Source organism: Podarcis bocagei (genome assembly GCF_964188305.1).
Source record: "Podarcis bocagei genome assembly, chromosome: 8".
Lineage (NCBI taxonomy): Eukaryota > Metazoa > Chordata > Lepidosauria > Squamata > Lacertidae > Podarcis > Podarcis bocagei.
The window spans coordinates 51,773,232-51,789,677 of record NC_138133.1 but is presented as its reverse complement, the minus strand read 5'-3'; the positions used below and the strand labels follow the sequence as shown (position 1 = coordinate 51,789,677).

The 16,446-nt window shown below is 40.8% G+C and overlaps 1 protein-coding gene across 1 annotated transcript; it reads left to right on the top strand.

The window, feature by feature from the left end:
* The first annotated feature begins 10,861 nt into the window (after window positions 1-10,861).
* On the top strand, window positions 10,862-14,922 carry SNAI2 (snail family transcriptional repressor 2). Its single transcript, XM_081205396.1, has 3 exons — window positions 10,862-11,219; window positions 11,741-12,286; window positions 13,868-14,922. The coding sequence occupies exons 1-3, from the start codon at window positions 11,141-11,143 to the stop codon at window positions 14,047-14,049; spliced, it is 807 nt and encodes a 268-aa protein (XP_081061522.1). The 5' UTR covers window positions 10,862-11,140; the 3' UTR covers window positions 14,050-14,922.
* The last annotated feature ends 1,524 nt before the right edge of the window (window positions 14,923-16,446 follow it).

Below are 16,446 nucleotides of genomic sequence, written 5' to 3'. Positions count from 1 at the left end.
CAAACCCTGTATGGTCAGGATTCTAAATCACTTAGGGAGCTGACACAAGAAGAAAAGGCTTCCTGATGCAGACATTCACCCTCAGCACATGGAGGGATGTGGGAGCAGCATCAGTGATGGGAGGGAGGGAGGGAACAGGGAGCTTCCCCCACTCCCTGCCCCTAATTGCAGTGTTCTCTCTCTGAGATTAACTTTGCTCGCTTTTTTGCAATTTCCCATATTTGAAGGCACTTTGTTCAGCTTGTTCCTCCTGTGACATCAAAGTTCTTGTGCATTTTCAAGAAGCTTTGAATCACAAAAGTGTAAGAGAGAGCTACCGTAGTTTTATAGCATTTAGATAATGATCAAGAGCTAGCATTTTCACCAGATAATCCTATACATGAAAGAGTAATCTCATCCATTTGTGAAATTCAAATAGAGCCTACTTATTTTAATTGGGGGGAAATATTGTACCCAAGGCAGCAGACTGTTGGCTTTGGATAAGGGTTGCTATGCTCATAAATACTCCATTAGGATGGCATGCACCCTTTATATTTAATAGTAGTAATAGTAGTAACAACAAAATCAACATCATCATCATCATCAACAGCAATAAACAACTTATTAGTAAGTTTCTACTATCGCTGTTTCTGCCCCTTTTGTTGCAGTCTGATACCAATGAACAAATGATTTATATGCTGAAGGGCCAAGTCATGGAGAGAGAAATCACATGCAAGATTTTTGCATGTCAGGCTGATGTCAGAAGCACACAAGCAGGCCTAGTTCACAACAAAAGTTGGCAACTCTAATCATAGCTGGATAAGCTGACACAAAGCTCCAATTTAACATGAAGGACTTTTTTTAAAAAATGGTAAATTTAAGCTGCAGTTGTATAGTCCCTGGGAGAACATCTGGAGGCCATAGCATGTCAGATTTCCCTCTCCCACATTGGATGGAGAGAGCCAATGTCAGATCTCCACCCCATCCCTCGTCCTGATGCTGAGGAAACCTCCAATGCTGGCCCAGTGGACACTGGAGATGTGTGTTTTCAGGGTCTTCCCTGTTCCTGTGACTATACAGGGGTACCTCAGGTTACATACGCTTCAGGTTACATACTCTGCTAACCCAGAAATAGTGCTTCAGGTTAAGAACTTTGCTTCAGGATGAGAACAGAAATTGCGCTCCAGCGGCACGGCAGCAGCAGGAGGCCCCATTAGCTAAAGTGGTGCTTCAGGTTAAGAACAGTTTCAGGTTAAGTACGGACCTCCGGAATGAATTAAGTACTTAACCCGAGGTACCACTGTAAACCGTTTTTAACTGCTTTTAATACTGAATTTTAAATTGAAGTAACTTGTCTGGGACCTGCTGGGGAAAGTCAGGTAATAAATATATTAGGTGATGTCTCTAGAGTGCAGTTCCACTTCTCTTCCAGATTATTGTCTTATGACATGAATAAAATGGTGCGTTCAATTGTAGGGCCACATGTTTGCCCTCAACTACTAGTGTTGCATATGGATAACAAATGAAGTACTACTGTCACTCCAATAGGCCTTTTCAGTATACGCTGGCTTTCCAGAATGAAACAGATTTCTTATCTGGTATCTATCCTCTGCCTCTTAGCATAAATCATATACAAGAGTGTCCATGCTTGCAACTGAACTACAGAGATACAGTCTCTGGATTCAATATCCTTTACTATCCAAACAGATGAGGTGCACTATCACTGATAATCTACTATGGGGCTATATGCATGTATAGTTAGATCATGGCCAATGACTGCAAAATTTTGACACAGGTATGCAAGATTAACAACAACAACAACAACAATAATTTATTTATACCCCGCCCATCTGGCTGGGTTTCCCCAGCCACTCTGGGCAGCTCCCAACAGAATATTAAAAATAGAATCAAACATTAAAAACTTCCCTAAACAGGGCTGCCTTCAGATGTCTTCTAAAAGTCAGATCATTGTTTATTTCCTTGACATCTGATGGGAGGGCATTCCTCAGGGCTGGCGCCGCTACCAAGAAGGCCCTCTCCCTGGTTGCCTGTAACCTCACTTCTCGCAGGGAGGGAACCGTGGTAAGTTGTCCACCTTTGAATTCTCTCCACAACATGGCAGTGCCATGTGACCATTTGCTTCTCAGTTCCTTAAATTTATCAGAAGGACTAGAGGCAAGCAGTTCTAGGAATCTTGAAGTTTGAAATTCTACCACCACCTCCCCCCAGAATCTGCCTTTAAAACATTCAACATGTTCATTAATCTTTTAATAAAGCTCTGATTTCATTTTAGAACTAGCATTTTTACAACTGATTGGGTGTAATGCACTAGCAGAGACGTACCGTAATTCCCTTTCAATCTAAAAATTAATGTAATCAGTGCATATTCACTTCTTTGCTCAGGTTCCATTGCTTATACATTACATGAATTATATGCATATTACATAATCCAAACACAGCATGGAGTGAATATACACTGATTACATCCACTTGGGGAATTAATATAAATTGAGGCTAAAACTGACTCATAATTTCATGTTATTAATTATCACAGATTTACTGGTCCATCTACACTGGTAATTTTGTTAGACCTATTCAAATAATGTACCTTTCAGCACTACTGTGCCCTCATAGATATTGCTCACATGCTTCAGCCAGAGTATGCTATTCAAAAACTCCCATGATCATAGCTGTCAACTTTTCCCTTTTTTTGCAAGGAATCCTATTCAGAATAAGGGAATTTCCCTTAAAAAATGGGAAACGTTGACAGCTATGCCCATGATACAGAATGTAAAAAAAAAGGACACAGTTCTCAAAGTCAGGCATCTTAACTTCCTAAAAGAGCAACTGATTTCCCAAAATCTGTACCTCTGTCATATATCCTTGGCTTGCTTTGAGTCCCTTCAACAGACCCCACAATGTGTGAATCACATCAAAAGGTTGTCATGCATAAAAGAGAGCTGTTGGACCACCCTGGGCCCCCTCCATGAGGTCACCTGCCTCCTTGATCCAGTCCTTAAGTCCTGGGTGTCTGCAGGGGAAAGCCAATGCTAGCCTGATCTAAGCAGGCCTGATCCATGCTGAGCTGTTACCCAGCTTCTTTCACGTAAAGTGGAGAATGCACAAGATAACATCATCACAGATTGTGCCCAATAGATGCATATGCTTAAAATCTCACTGTGTGTGTGTGTGTGTGTGTGTGTGTGTGTGTGTGTGTGTGTTTGGACTTTATTTTGATATCATGGGGAATTCAAGATAGGAGTTTACTGCCACAATCCTAAATAGGCTTATAAAGCATCAGTAAAAGAATGCTCAGGACTATAATAAAAATAAAAATAATGGAATGAACGGAGGCAGGTTATACAATATATAACAAAGGAACTTGGAATAGCTGTGAGTGGAGCAGATTATTTGTTAATGTTATAATGTAATATAATGTGAGAAAAATATTTTAGAAGACTATGAAATGCAAAGTATTTCATATTTGTTGTTTGTTATTTAAATACATCCTGTTTGCAATATTTGTACTGTACATGAACTATTTTTAATTCTTAGACGGTATAAGGAAGGCATTGATTGCATGAAATCATATGATGCTGCATATAAAGAAACTATTTATTACTTAACAAAACTAACAGATATTTTCTTGCTTTATTTGAGCTAGGAGTATTCTGAGGTGCTTTTTACAGGTTTCAAGTCGTTCTCAAATCAGCATAGTGTCTCCATTATTCCAGAGGCTGACAAAAATCTTAAGGTTCCTTCTAGGTGAAATTCATTTATTGGCCACTTGGTGACATAACTTGATCTCTTTTTCTCCTGACAAACATTCTTTAAACTAAGAACAACAAAGGTTGGGGTTGCAGAGTATGGATATGTCCAGTAGGTGTCTCTTCCTAACCATATAATAATCCCTGAAATGCCTATTTCACTCAGTAGGGCAGAAAAATAGCCTTTTCAACATTTTTGCTGTCTTCCTGAACAACTGCTTACATAAGAAGCTTAGGAAAAGACAATATGATGCTTAGAATACTATCTAACCAGCTCATTGCTCCACAGTACATTTTCTTGTCATTTCTTAAGCCCACATGTATGGAAGAGCCTAGCAGAATTTAACTGTGTTGTTTTATAATTCTTTAGTCCAGATGTTGCTGGACTACAAGACCCCACCATCCCTGACCATTGACCAAAGGTTCCGACTTTGAGCCTGGGCAGTTCCTAAAATCATAGTATAACTTGCATTTGTCTCTCAAGGGATGCTCAGGGTGGTTCATAAAAGGATCAGCATCCGATTGCCTGATGGCTCCACAGAGCAATAGGCTGCCTTGGGAAAACCACAGTGGACTCATGGTAAAGGCTGGATTTCTAGAGGACAGGAGGATGCATAGCTGGTGCACACATTCACTGATAACACATCTATGTTGACACCTTAAGCATCTGTGAAGTAAAGGGGGAAAACTGCACCCCTAATGTTCAGCTTGCATACCCATGATGCAAATTACTGTGCTCCAGCCTCACTGGTTGGTGAATGTGCTGGAAATGTTTCTGCAAATGACTTTCTTGGACAGTTTCATTTTTAGAGGCAGGCCTATTCCTACAGTCACACAAAGGTGGGGTAGTCCTCCCATCCCAGGGCTCTTGTTTATTTCTAGCACTTGCTGCTTCCACAGAGCTGTTTCCACAGACACAGAATGATGTTATAATGGAACTTGGTTATTTATTATAGAACTGGATAGATGCTTTACAGCTTAATTAGCTATCAATTAGCTAGCTAGTGTTGCTGTGTTTTTCAGATTAAATTTCAAGAATGTTTAGATTTGGAAGGAAAAATTAAAATATCTGAGTTCAAACAGGTAGGAGGAAATTTATCAGTGTGTTATAATTAATTCTACACACTGCTGGGATCATGACCTAGTCCTTTTTCTTGCTTTCTTTGTCTATGGTACTGGATTTCTTGCTTTAACCATTGACCACATAATCCTGTCTACTGGATCATATCTACTGAGTGCTGACACAACAAAAACCTGTGACTCCCTCCAGAAACATTTGTGCTTAAGTTGCATTGAAATCAATAGGACAAACTAGTTGTAACCATGTTAAGTCCCATCATTTCAGTTTCCCCTGGACTAGGGTAAACGGATGAATACAAAGCACCAATCCCTGTTCTCTTGTCAGATGTCAGTAGTGGCCAGTTAATAGTTTCATGTTATTGTTAATTATGGTTTTCAAGTATATAATGACCAAGTACATGTTGCTGCTAACTGATTGAACAGAGGATAAGCTATCTCTCTAGAATTGCAGCTGTGGTGTGCGTGCTTCCCTATATTCACTTTCTCTGATTTCTGTCACTGGCCCCATTCCAGAAGTTAACCGTCAGAAACTGTGCGGCTTCTAAAAGGGGGGGAAAGATACATAAATTACCTAATTACTCAAGATGTAACATGTTAAATGTTACTTCACCCTTATATGAACAATAGACAATTGCCCTTTACAACCAAAGTTTCATCTACCTGTTCAATATGATTTCCTGTAATTTGATAGTAAAATAAATACGTAACATTAAGCAACCTTCAGGCTTGAATCCAATACGTCATTTCCTGGAAGTAAGCCTCACTGAACACAATAGGATATAGTAATGAGTGGCCAAACATAGGACTGTGTTTCATGAGCCAACTAGTAGTTTGTGATTTTTAACATTCATTTTTTTCGCCTGACTCTTTTTGTCTGGAATGCAAAAACATACACACGCATTGAAAATAAAATAAAAGAATACTGTCAGTCACTGGTATGTCAAAATGTGTCTCCCCTGCCCCTCCCATAACTCCATCTTGTATAATGAGGGCAACTGTATCAAATTCTTCTATATTGATGTCTACTTGGTAACATCTTTTGACATCCAAATGTGTGAGAATAGACTCTCAGCTTTGATACTGAGGGTCATTAATAACTGCGTGTCAAAGGGAGGTTGAACAGATATAGCTTTCCACATAAAAGTTAAGTTCTGATGGGAGAAGCTGTAAACTATACAAATTCTCCCTGCTGTTAAAAGCATAAGCATGAAGTTGAGACAGAACTGGGTGCTTTTGTTGATTTAGGTAAGATCTCAGATCCTGCTTCACCAAGCATAGAGTTACCCTTTATGCTCAACTTGGGGCTGCCTCAAAAAACAGTTTACCTGTGTTACTTTCTCCTGACATCGCCCTTGTCCTGACAACATCGTGTTGTGCCTTTCTCTGTCCTAGCTCCACATCACTGACTATGGCCAGCAGAGCTGGAACAGTACGTACAATGTGGTCATTTTACAATGAGAGAAAGGTGACCCTACACATCATGGAAGAAGAACCCATTTTCAGTGGCATTCTCATATTAACCATAGCATATAACTCTGCACTAAGATCCCTTCATTTCCTGAGATGCTCAGTTTTTGGCTACTCTGACAATGCATTGTGATGTTTGGCATGCCTATTCATTTGCTCGTTCCACACAAATCTGCCATAATTAGCCAGCCTGGGTTAAAAGAAGAAGCTATGTCCCTTTACCCATAAGAATGGAGCAACCTGTTCTCTGCATTCAACTTAAGTGGAAGTATAGTTCACGATAGCCAACCCTCCCGCCTTCCAAGATAATCCAGCCAATGTGAGTTTATAGATGATGCAGCAGGTGAAGAATGGGAAGAGGGTTCTTTCTGCCTGCACAGGAAGGACTGTATTTGCAGTTTCCTCTTTCCACACCAATCCAACAGGAAACTAAGCACAGACTCTGAGATCCCGGCTCCAAATCTTCCTTTTTGCTTTATCACTGGTGAAGAACAGTAGATCAAGAACAGCCATTGGCAATCGCTCCTGCTAAGGTGAAGTCTATCAATTGCTCAACTGGCTGGTTTTAAAAGTTGAGAAATGTACACTGTCTCTAACAAAGCACTGGCTGCTGTTGTCCAAGCTCAATCCATTGATAACACGATGGGTGGTTTGATCTCAGATTTTCAGGAAGCTGATGCAATGCTTCAGAATTAAAAGAGCAGCCTGAGGGTCCATGAAAATGTTTCCTTCTCCAGCTTTCTGAATGAAAAGAGAGATCTGCTTTTCCCTCTAATTTCCTTTCAACTGTGATCTTTTTCCTTCACCCCATTTCACCTTTCTGGCACTATGGTATCTCTGGCCATCTTCATACAAACTCACTGGGTTGTTTAAAGAAAAGGAAAGAGAAAAAAAAGAGAAAACCCCGCTCAGGCAACAAGAGTCATACTAATACCATTTCAAAACCATGTAATGACATGCCTTGCACCCAGTGCCCGGTGCTATTCGTTTTAGCCTAGCCACTTGGCTGACATGTCAAAACATTATGATTTATACAGAAGTCTGAACAGGGGAGCCCAAGGGCCTAATTCACCAAGGCATTACTACACTGCTGTACTGGCGCAACTGCATTTGGCACGAGGCAATGGAAAATGAGAGCATTTATGCCTTTTGTGTGGCATGTACAAGCCTATCTCAGTGTTAGCTGGCATAACTGAACAGACTGGCACTTCTCTGGAATCGTACCCACAATGTAAAGTGGCTTGATCCCAGAGGTATTTTCTGCAGAAGTTACTGCATTTTCCAGAATTAAATAGTTATAGACATTCAGGAAAAGGGCAGCAGATACATTTTCTGAATGTATTTTTCTGTTATTGGTAGTCTGCTGAGGACTTTCACACATTCCATTAAGGAAGGAGTAAGTGGCTGTGTCTTGGGGGGGCATCAACTAATCTTGCTACTTAATGTTTATTTAGCACCAGCCACATGGCAAGACCTGTGCCAAAGACAGAGGAGACACTATTCTGCCCAGTTATCTAACAATGATATTCAGAAGCTGCTTACTTTTGAAAGGGCTATAGCTCAGTGGGAAAACATCTGAATGGCATGTAGAAGGTCCCAGGTTCCATCCCAAGCATCTCCAGGTAGAGCTGGTAATGTCCTCTGTCTGAAGCCACTGTCAGTCACTGTAGACAACAGTGAGCAAGATAGACCAGTGGCCAGACTTAGTGTAAGGCAGCACCTGTTTCATTTTGAAGGGATTTACCAAGAGAAATGTGGTTTAAATGGCAGAACTGGGAAACCTGTGGTGATCCATAGTGTTCAGATCAATGGGAGGAATAGTACCACTCTATTCTGCCTTGGTCGGAACCCACCTGGAATACTGTGTCCACTTTTGGGCATCACAGTTTAAGAAGGATAGTGACAAGCTGGAATGTGTACAGAGGAGGGCACCCAAGATGACCAAGGGTCTGGAAACCAAGCCTTATGAGGAACAGTTGAAGGAGTTGGGTATGTTTGGCCTGAATAAAAGGAGACAGAAAGGAGATATGATAGCCATCTTCAAATATATCAAGGACTGTTACATGGAAGATGGAGCATGCTTGTTTTGTCCTGCTCCAGAGGCTAGGACCCAAACCAATAGAGTCATTGTTACAAGAAAGGAGATTCCGACTAAATATCAGGAAGAACTTTCTGACAGTCAGAGCTGTTCAACAGTGGACTGTCATGGAAGGTCGTGATCTCGCCTTCATTTAAGGTCTTTAAACACAAGTTGGATGGCCATATGTAAATGAAACCTATGTTTCATTTACATCTTGTCATCCTCCTGAAGTTATATGGTTGTATAATTCCAGATGTTGTTGGACTCCAGCTACCATCAACTGCCACCAGCATGACTGGTGGTCATGGATGATAGCAATTGTTGCCTAACACCTGGAGGGCCCATACGTTTCCTAGCCCTAGTGTAAAACAAGAGAGAAAATGGTGAAGAACGTGAACCTAGCTTGAGCATGAAATTCTAAGTTTGTAGCAGAACACACACAAGATGAAGCAATGGAGAAGCAGGGAAGCTGCTGCCAAAGAAGCAGATTTAAAATTGAGATTTCAGGGGTGAGAGAGGTGATCCAACACCCCAAAGTAATGTTGGGCTGTATGCATATTTACTTGGGAGTAAACATGCTTAGAACTGGGCTTTATACTTGCACCCCGTCTCGATCCTGCCAATTGAACTGAATAGACCATAGCTTCTGTGTGTTTTTAAAGTATTTTTTTAAAAAAACCCTATGCACTTTGCTATAAAGAAAACACACTGACGATTTTTCAGCATAGGTGTTCTTAAAGGGGGAAAAAATCAATGTAAACCACTCATGGATAAACACCAGCCTTGGAGCCTGTTAACAGTTGAATTGCTACATGAAAGCAGATAACTTTACTTCTGCACTTGTTTTGGCATCTCCCAGATAAAGAAGTTATGCAGCTTGACAAAGCACTTTGCTCTTACAAGTCTTAACAGAACCACACAGATTTCCCCCCCCCATGTCTTCATTCCAACACCTGTTGCAGAGAAGGCTGGGGTGGTCTCAATGCAACTTCCCTCCACACTTCCTTCATTCTATATATACACCCGTTTTATAGCCCTCAGTCTACTGGTACATTTTGTAGTACAGCTGAGTAGGAAAATATAGGTTTCAAGTGCACTCAGAAGTGCAAATATTCCCCGCCCCCCGAATGAATTTTAAATGTTTAAACAGGATGAATCTGTGCTTGTGTTGCTCAAATCCTTTCCATGCCTATAGGTTTGTTGGTAGTTCACAGAATCATAGAATTGGGAGGGACCTGGAAGGGTCATCTAGTCCAACTCCCTGCAATAGTTGAAGCTGTTGACCCCAAAAAGCAGCAGCAAATGAGACTGGTACTGTGTATGACCAAAGCAAATAAGTTTACTGGACAAGCAAGAAGATACCACATGATACATCAAGCTACTCCAAACTAAAGCACGAACCTTTGAATATTCTATGCTGGCTAAGATGAAACAGGAATGATGTCTTTCAACTGAAGCTGAAGAAAGTGGCTGTCTCAGCCATTCCTTTAGGAAAGGGGAGCTTGAATGTGCTGGGATCATATTCTTGCCCGTCCTTTGTGCATTCCTCAGTCACTGTCAGCTAATCGAAAATGAGCACCGAATTAAAAATGTGCAGCCAAATAATTTCCATTTACGGGAGTGGCTCAATTTCCTCTAGAAGGGAAATGTGCAACATTGCACTGAGAAATTGGGGGAAAGTCCCATGCAGCTTCATCCATTGCATATTTACTCAGACGCAAGTCCAACTGAGGTCAGCACAGCTTACTTCTGAGTAATCAGAGTGCAAATGGTTGCAGCCCTTTTGTGGATTCTGCATATCTCAATTACTGTCTTCCTGTTTTGCGTCTGAGTTGTGCATATGTTTTGTCTTACAAAATGTCCCTGATCCAACTAAAAATCAGTGCACAATTACAGCAATGGGTCTTAAACAGAACTAATTTTAGTTGGATCGGGGCCACGGCACCTCATTGCCAGTTCTTCAACAGCAAACACAAAATATTTCCTTAATCTATTAAGCATCTCGGCTCAACTCCTCTTCACTTCCAAAAATAGTAAGCCCCACATGACAAGCCAAAGACTCTCGTTAGTGTCTAAAAAAGCTGGACTGTTTATCTTGGAATAACTTCCCCTCTACCCTCTGCCCTTTGCCCCTCATAATGAACAGTTTGTCCTTAGCATTTTCATTATCCCACATCTGGGAAGCAGCCTTGTTTTTTGAAAGAATTAATTTTCACTTTGTTGGGATGCAAGGCACTCCAGAGAATGGTGAGGAAGTACAGTGAAATCTAAGCTTATCCCTTACTGAACCTACTTAAATTAGCCCCACTAGTAGGCAGGAATTCTAAGACATTTTCTAGGCTCCCTCTGACAAGAGATTCTTCTTCCTCTGTTCTTCACAGCTATCCCAGTGGGAGGAGTTGAAACCTGACCCAAGTCCTCAGCTCCTAGAAGGGATTGGATCCTCCTTGCGAAGAGCAAGGAATAAGTCTCTTGGCCAAACAGGCAGAGTTCGTAAAAGAACTTCAGCAAATCAGGAGTGATTGGATGAAAAGGAAACCCCTGACCCTCCCCTCCTGCACCTGACGAGTGGGTATTTACAGCACTTTGCAAAGAGCCCTGCACTACACAATTTTACTGCATGGGGTGAGCAGAGAGGACAATGCTGTAGAGGACCAATGTGCAAGCAGTGATTCTGTCTGCTGCTGCTGCTGCTGCCCAAAAGCTGGGGACCGTTATTCTGAAGCTGAAAGGAGGTTTCAGGAAGAAGGCAGCCCTGCATTTCAAGATGCCACGATCCTTCTTGGTCAAGAAACATTTCAACTCTTCCAAAAAGCCAAACTATGGTGAACTGGATACTCACACAGGTAATCCAAGGCTGAAAGCTGTATTCTAACTGCTCTGATTGTTGCTGCTGAAGTGGGACTTTTCATAGCCTGGTGCAAACTTTTAACAAACTTTTTTTACAGATCTCTCTCTCTCTCCCTCTCTCTCTCTTCCTCCCCCCTAAAAAATGTCAATGCCAACAGAATTAAAGCTTCAACTTAGGAGTTTGCTTCATTGCTGAATTCCCCCCCCCCTCTCTGTTGCAAAATGAGTCTCTTGGAAATGTAAGAGAATGGTGTGGATTTTACTGCTGGATTTCCTCTGGCTGCAGCAGAGGCTTGGGGAGGAAAGCTGTTACTTTGAGCAGACCTCCCAACTTATGTAAAGTTTTATCTAAAGTTACAGAATGTTACATTCATTCTGTGTGTTTCACTGGAGCAGACTAATGTCAGTAGGATTTCATCACTTCCAATCTCCATGAGTATTGGATATATTGTACTGCTGTTATAAAGAGAAAAATCTCTGTTGTCTTAAAACGATTCTCTTTTTTTCTTTCTTCCAGTGATCATTTCCCCATACCTTTATGAGAGCTACCCCATGCCTATCATTCCACAGCCTGAGATCCTGAGCTCAGTTGCTTACAACCCCATCACAGTGTGGACTACAACTGGGCTGCTGCCTTCCCCTTTACCCAGTGACCTCTCACCTCTCTCCGGATACCCTTCGTCTTTGGGAAGAGTCAGCCCACCTCCACATTCTGACACTTCATCCAAGGATCACAGTGGCTCAGAGAGTCCCATTAGTGATGAAGAAGAGAGGATCCAGTCCAAACTTTCCGACCCTCATGCAACTGAAGCAGAGAAATTTCAATGCAGCTTATGCAATAAGACCTATTCAACTTTTTCTGGACTGGCGAAGCATAAGCAGTTGCACTGTGATGCCCAGTCTAGGAAATCTTTCAGCTGTAAATACTGTGACAAGGAATATGTGAGCCTAGGAGCTCTTAAGATGCACATCAGGACCCACACACTACCTTGTGTCTGCAAGATCTGTGGCAAGGCTTTCTCTAGACCATGGTTACTTCAAGGACACATCAGAACACATACTGGTAAGAGGGGAAATGTGATTTTGCATAGTATGTATTGCTGCAGTAGCATGTATTGCTGCAATAATTCCATTTTTAAAAATCCATAGGGCTTTATGGTCAGTTTCATGTTTACCAGTTATACTGTTTGCTCTGCTAAATGTTCACCAGACTTCTTTTCTTTTTAAATCATTTATGAGTGGGTCAGCTTATGTACTGGTGTAACACTTTTTCACTTTAGAGAACTTAAAGTTTGCTTCGGCAAGCTGTCACAAGACAGGGATCCATTTGACCCTAAGAATTCCATGCTTCAACATGAGTGTTGGAACACGCTTTTGGAAGGAATGCAGGTGCAAGGTAGACAGATCAGACAGCAAACAAGAGAGAAGGAAGTAAGCAGAAATACCAGGTTCCCTATGCAATAATCTGTAGTCAAGCATTGTATCCAAGCAATGCACACAGCAAACCCCCTTAGTCAGCATATAGGCACAGAATTTTACACTCTGATCAAATGTGCAGTTCTTGGAAATGAGTTCCACAGAAAGCAATAAGTCTTACATGTAAGAAATATGTGTACTGTAGAAAGTCATTTAGAAGATCTGGCATCTCAGTGCTAAACACAAAGGACCTGATCCCATGAAGTAAATCACACAGAAATAAATGGGAATTAAGGATTGCATTTTAAATAGAAGTTCCATTCCATTGACAGTGCAACTGCATTCCAGATTAATGGACGAATCTGCAAACTGCAATCCAAAACTGGAATTTTATGTACAGTTACCTAGGAGTAAGTCCCATTGAACTTAATACAAGATGAATGTCACTGTGAGCAACAAAAGTTAACCTTAAGACAAATTACACTCTGATTCAAACACTTATCATAGAAAGAATTTCTGATTTTCTTCAATGGTACTAAACACCTTAAAGTTGCAGTCCTGTGCTTCGTTCAGTAGGGGGAAGCTCCACTGAGTACAGCCAGCCTAATTTCCAAAGAGAATTTGGCTGCATAGCCTTTAAGCCCAACTAAACTCAGCTGCACTTACTTCTGTGAACAATGCCTAGGGCCAGAGTGTAAGTCTGTTCACAGACTTGAGTAGCTTGTGCATTAATTGCAAACTTTTATTGATCATGTGCAAGTGACTCCTCTTGCTACTCCTTGTCCTGCCTCTGTTTCAAGGAAGCAGAGTGCAATGCTGAAGCATTCAATCTGATGGGAATTCTGCCATTCACACCAATGGCATGTAAACTACAGCCTTGGGCAGCAGTAGGCGTTGCACAGGATACAGTAAATGAATGGAAGGAACATATGAAAATGCTGGGTGGAGCCCAGCCTGCAGGCACTGGCTGCACCTGCTGAAGCAGAAAGTGTCAGTGGCTTGTCATTCAATGCACCATGAATCCTGCAAACTCTGAAAAGTATGAAATAATGAATGGACAGCCTGCAGTGTAATGAATGGACCCTTTAATAATATATAGAACCCAAACACCATTTTCACAGGCATGATGTTTTTTTATTCCTCTGCAAAACTACTTGTCCCATTTATACAGAAAGTTTCTTACTTGAGCTTTAAAATGATTAAACCTCTTTTGTGTATTTCTTTCCAGGAGAGAAGCCTTTTTCATGCCCTCATTGCAACAGAGCATTTGCAGACAGGTCAAATTTGAGGGCCCACTTGCAGACCCATTCGGATGTGAAGAAATACCAGTGCAAAAACTGTTCAAAAACTTTCTCCCGAATGTCTCTTCTGCACAAACATGAGGAATCTGGCTGCTGTGTAGCTCACTGAATTTGCCTGGGCTCTGAACATTTCTCTACTCCTTTTCAACAGAACAGGAGGAACCCTCAGCCCTGGAGGCAGTTTATATTTTACTTCCCAACTCAACAACTCCACTGGAAGATGCAAATAACATCAAATTGATTTTTAGTTCAATTGTTAAGCTTGACAATTGTGTGATACAAAGGAAATCAAAACATCTTAAATACGGGAAGATAGAAAAGCCAAATAGACAACTTTTTTAAAAAAACTAAAATTTACATTCCAAAACTAAGTTTTGCCAGATACCAAATATCACAGGTGCTTTCCAGTGTCTTCTATATCAAGTCATTATGTGGTGAATAGGACCATGGTATTTCTTAGAATAGTGTGCTTCTTGATCAGCACCCTGAATTGTCTCAGATGTCATCATTAGAAGAGAACAAGAATGTATGTCAAGTTGTCTTAACAGTATGTGCCTTTGTAAAACTGTCACTGCAGACATTCCTAGGCACATGCTTGATACACACTTCTTTTTTTAAAAAAAAAACTATTGTGATTGTTAACTTGTGATGTTGTTGTTGTTTTTATAAAAAAATGGGAATAAGTGCAAGCGTGAGGGTTAATGGGATTTTGACAATGGATTTCTTAAGAGCTTTTTTTCCTAAATGCACAAAGGAAATGCAATAGCCTGAGCAATACCCTCCAGTGCCTTTTTTTAAAAAAAGAAAACGAATACCTTTGTTTATTGACATAATGTAAATAGTTTTATTTTTATATGACTGAATGTGTTCTGAATCAAAATATTATCTATAGCCACGTCTATAGATATCTTGAAGAAAGTATGGATACAAATTGTATTGTTTTCTAGAAATAATTTTTGTATAAATAAACATTTTTAAGAAATACCTGTGCAATTTCTCCTGCATTAGGAGACCCAGAGTCCCATCTGCACCCACATCTCCCCACACACCCCAACACACACATGGACTCTGGTGCTGATTGTCAGTAGGAAAGCATGACAAGTAGTGGGTGGGATCTCTGTGTAAAGGCTGGAGTCAGTGTTAACTAGGTCTGTAGGTCTTAATCTCTGTGGCTAAGGACTGATCAAAGAACAGTCTTCAAGACCCTGATAAAAATCCCATCTCTGAAGTTTAACAGAGTCACGCTAGTAACCAGTTGCACCTCTGGGTTTCCTGGAGAAAATGCAGTAAAATATGAAAATGCAGTAAACTATGTAAGTGTCAATCTTGAAATCCGTTCCTCATAATTGTAGCAAACTGATATGAAGTCCTTTGTTAGAAGCAACTAACCATTTTATCTTGATTACAAAACATATTGTTGCATAATTAAGGATAAATAAAAGTATGCCATCTGACTGTACACTGGTCTCACTACACACCAAGCGGTCAAAGGATATATCAAGCCAATCTGATGGCTCCAAATGAACTGTGGATGTAAATGCACAACCAGAAGCACAATTGCATTGATTGATGTGCTTCTGCTTTCTACACTTGGGATTTCCCTTGCTATATCAAAGCTCACTGGCCCTGAAACTCATTTCTTGCTGCAAATGCTTGATTTCACATTAATCAGCAACACCTCCAACCCTTTTTAAAAAGCTTATTTCAAAAATTTTAAGTGTTCTTTCCAAGCAATAAATGCGAAAATTTAAATCAAAATATGGTCGTTGTGAACATCACTTTGTTAGGCACCTTCATGAAAGGGACAGTATTTTTGTAGCCCAATGTGCCTGAAATATGGCAAATAAGCCATTTAAGTGGGATTGCAATGGATGCCCAGGAAGATGGAACTGCTCAGTTTCCCCACCAAATAATGCTGTTGTAGCAATGATGTAATCACATCTTTAGAGGTGATGACATCCCTCACATCTGCAGATATCTATAGGATCAGGGAGCATGATTACTTTGAATGCAGGTTCAGTCTGAAGATGATTGAAAGCACCCTCCTATAACTTGTACCTTCTATGCTTGAGACACTCCATGACCATCAAAAGCATTCTGATTGTGACATGAACAATAATAACAACAATAATTCCCACTGTAGTGGCTGGCCTTCCGGATTAAATTATCAGAAGAAATGTAGTGTGGTTCAGCAAAAATAGAGGACCTTTTAAGTCTCGTTGATTTCAAGCCAAACATGTGTTTAATTCTCCCATTTTAACCATCAGGACTTTAACCTTAGACACTGTATTTCATTCCCTAGGTGCAAATACATGCATGTTTTCGGCAACCCTGAGATCCATATAACAACCCTGCATATCCCCATATTACATACAGAGAGCTGAGCCTGAAAGGTAACCAGATTGCCTGAGACCATGTAGATCTCAAAGTTGAACTGGGGACCATCCATCTCATACCTCATGCGCTTAGCAGCTCTGCTGTACCTCTGGTAGAGCTGCCATCATTT

What these genes read in the sequence shown, in the direction of transcription:
- SNAI2 (XM_081205396.1), top strand. Translation starts at nt 11,141, where the DNA reads ATGCCACGATCCTTCTTGGTCAAGAAACATTTCAACTCTTCCAAAAAG. An exon ending in TGAACTGGATACTCACACAG is followed by an intron (nt 11,220 to 11,740) that starts GTAATCCAAGGC and finishes TCTTTCTTCCAG; the next exon opens with TGATCATTTCCCCATACCTT. An exon ending in ACACATCAGAACACATACTG is followed by an intron (nt 12,287 to 13,867) that starts GTAAGAGGGGAA and finishes ATTTCTTTCCAG; the next exon opens with GAGAGAAGCCTTTTTCATGC.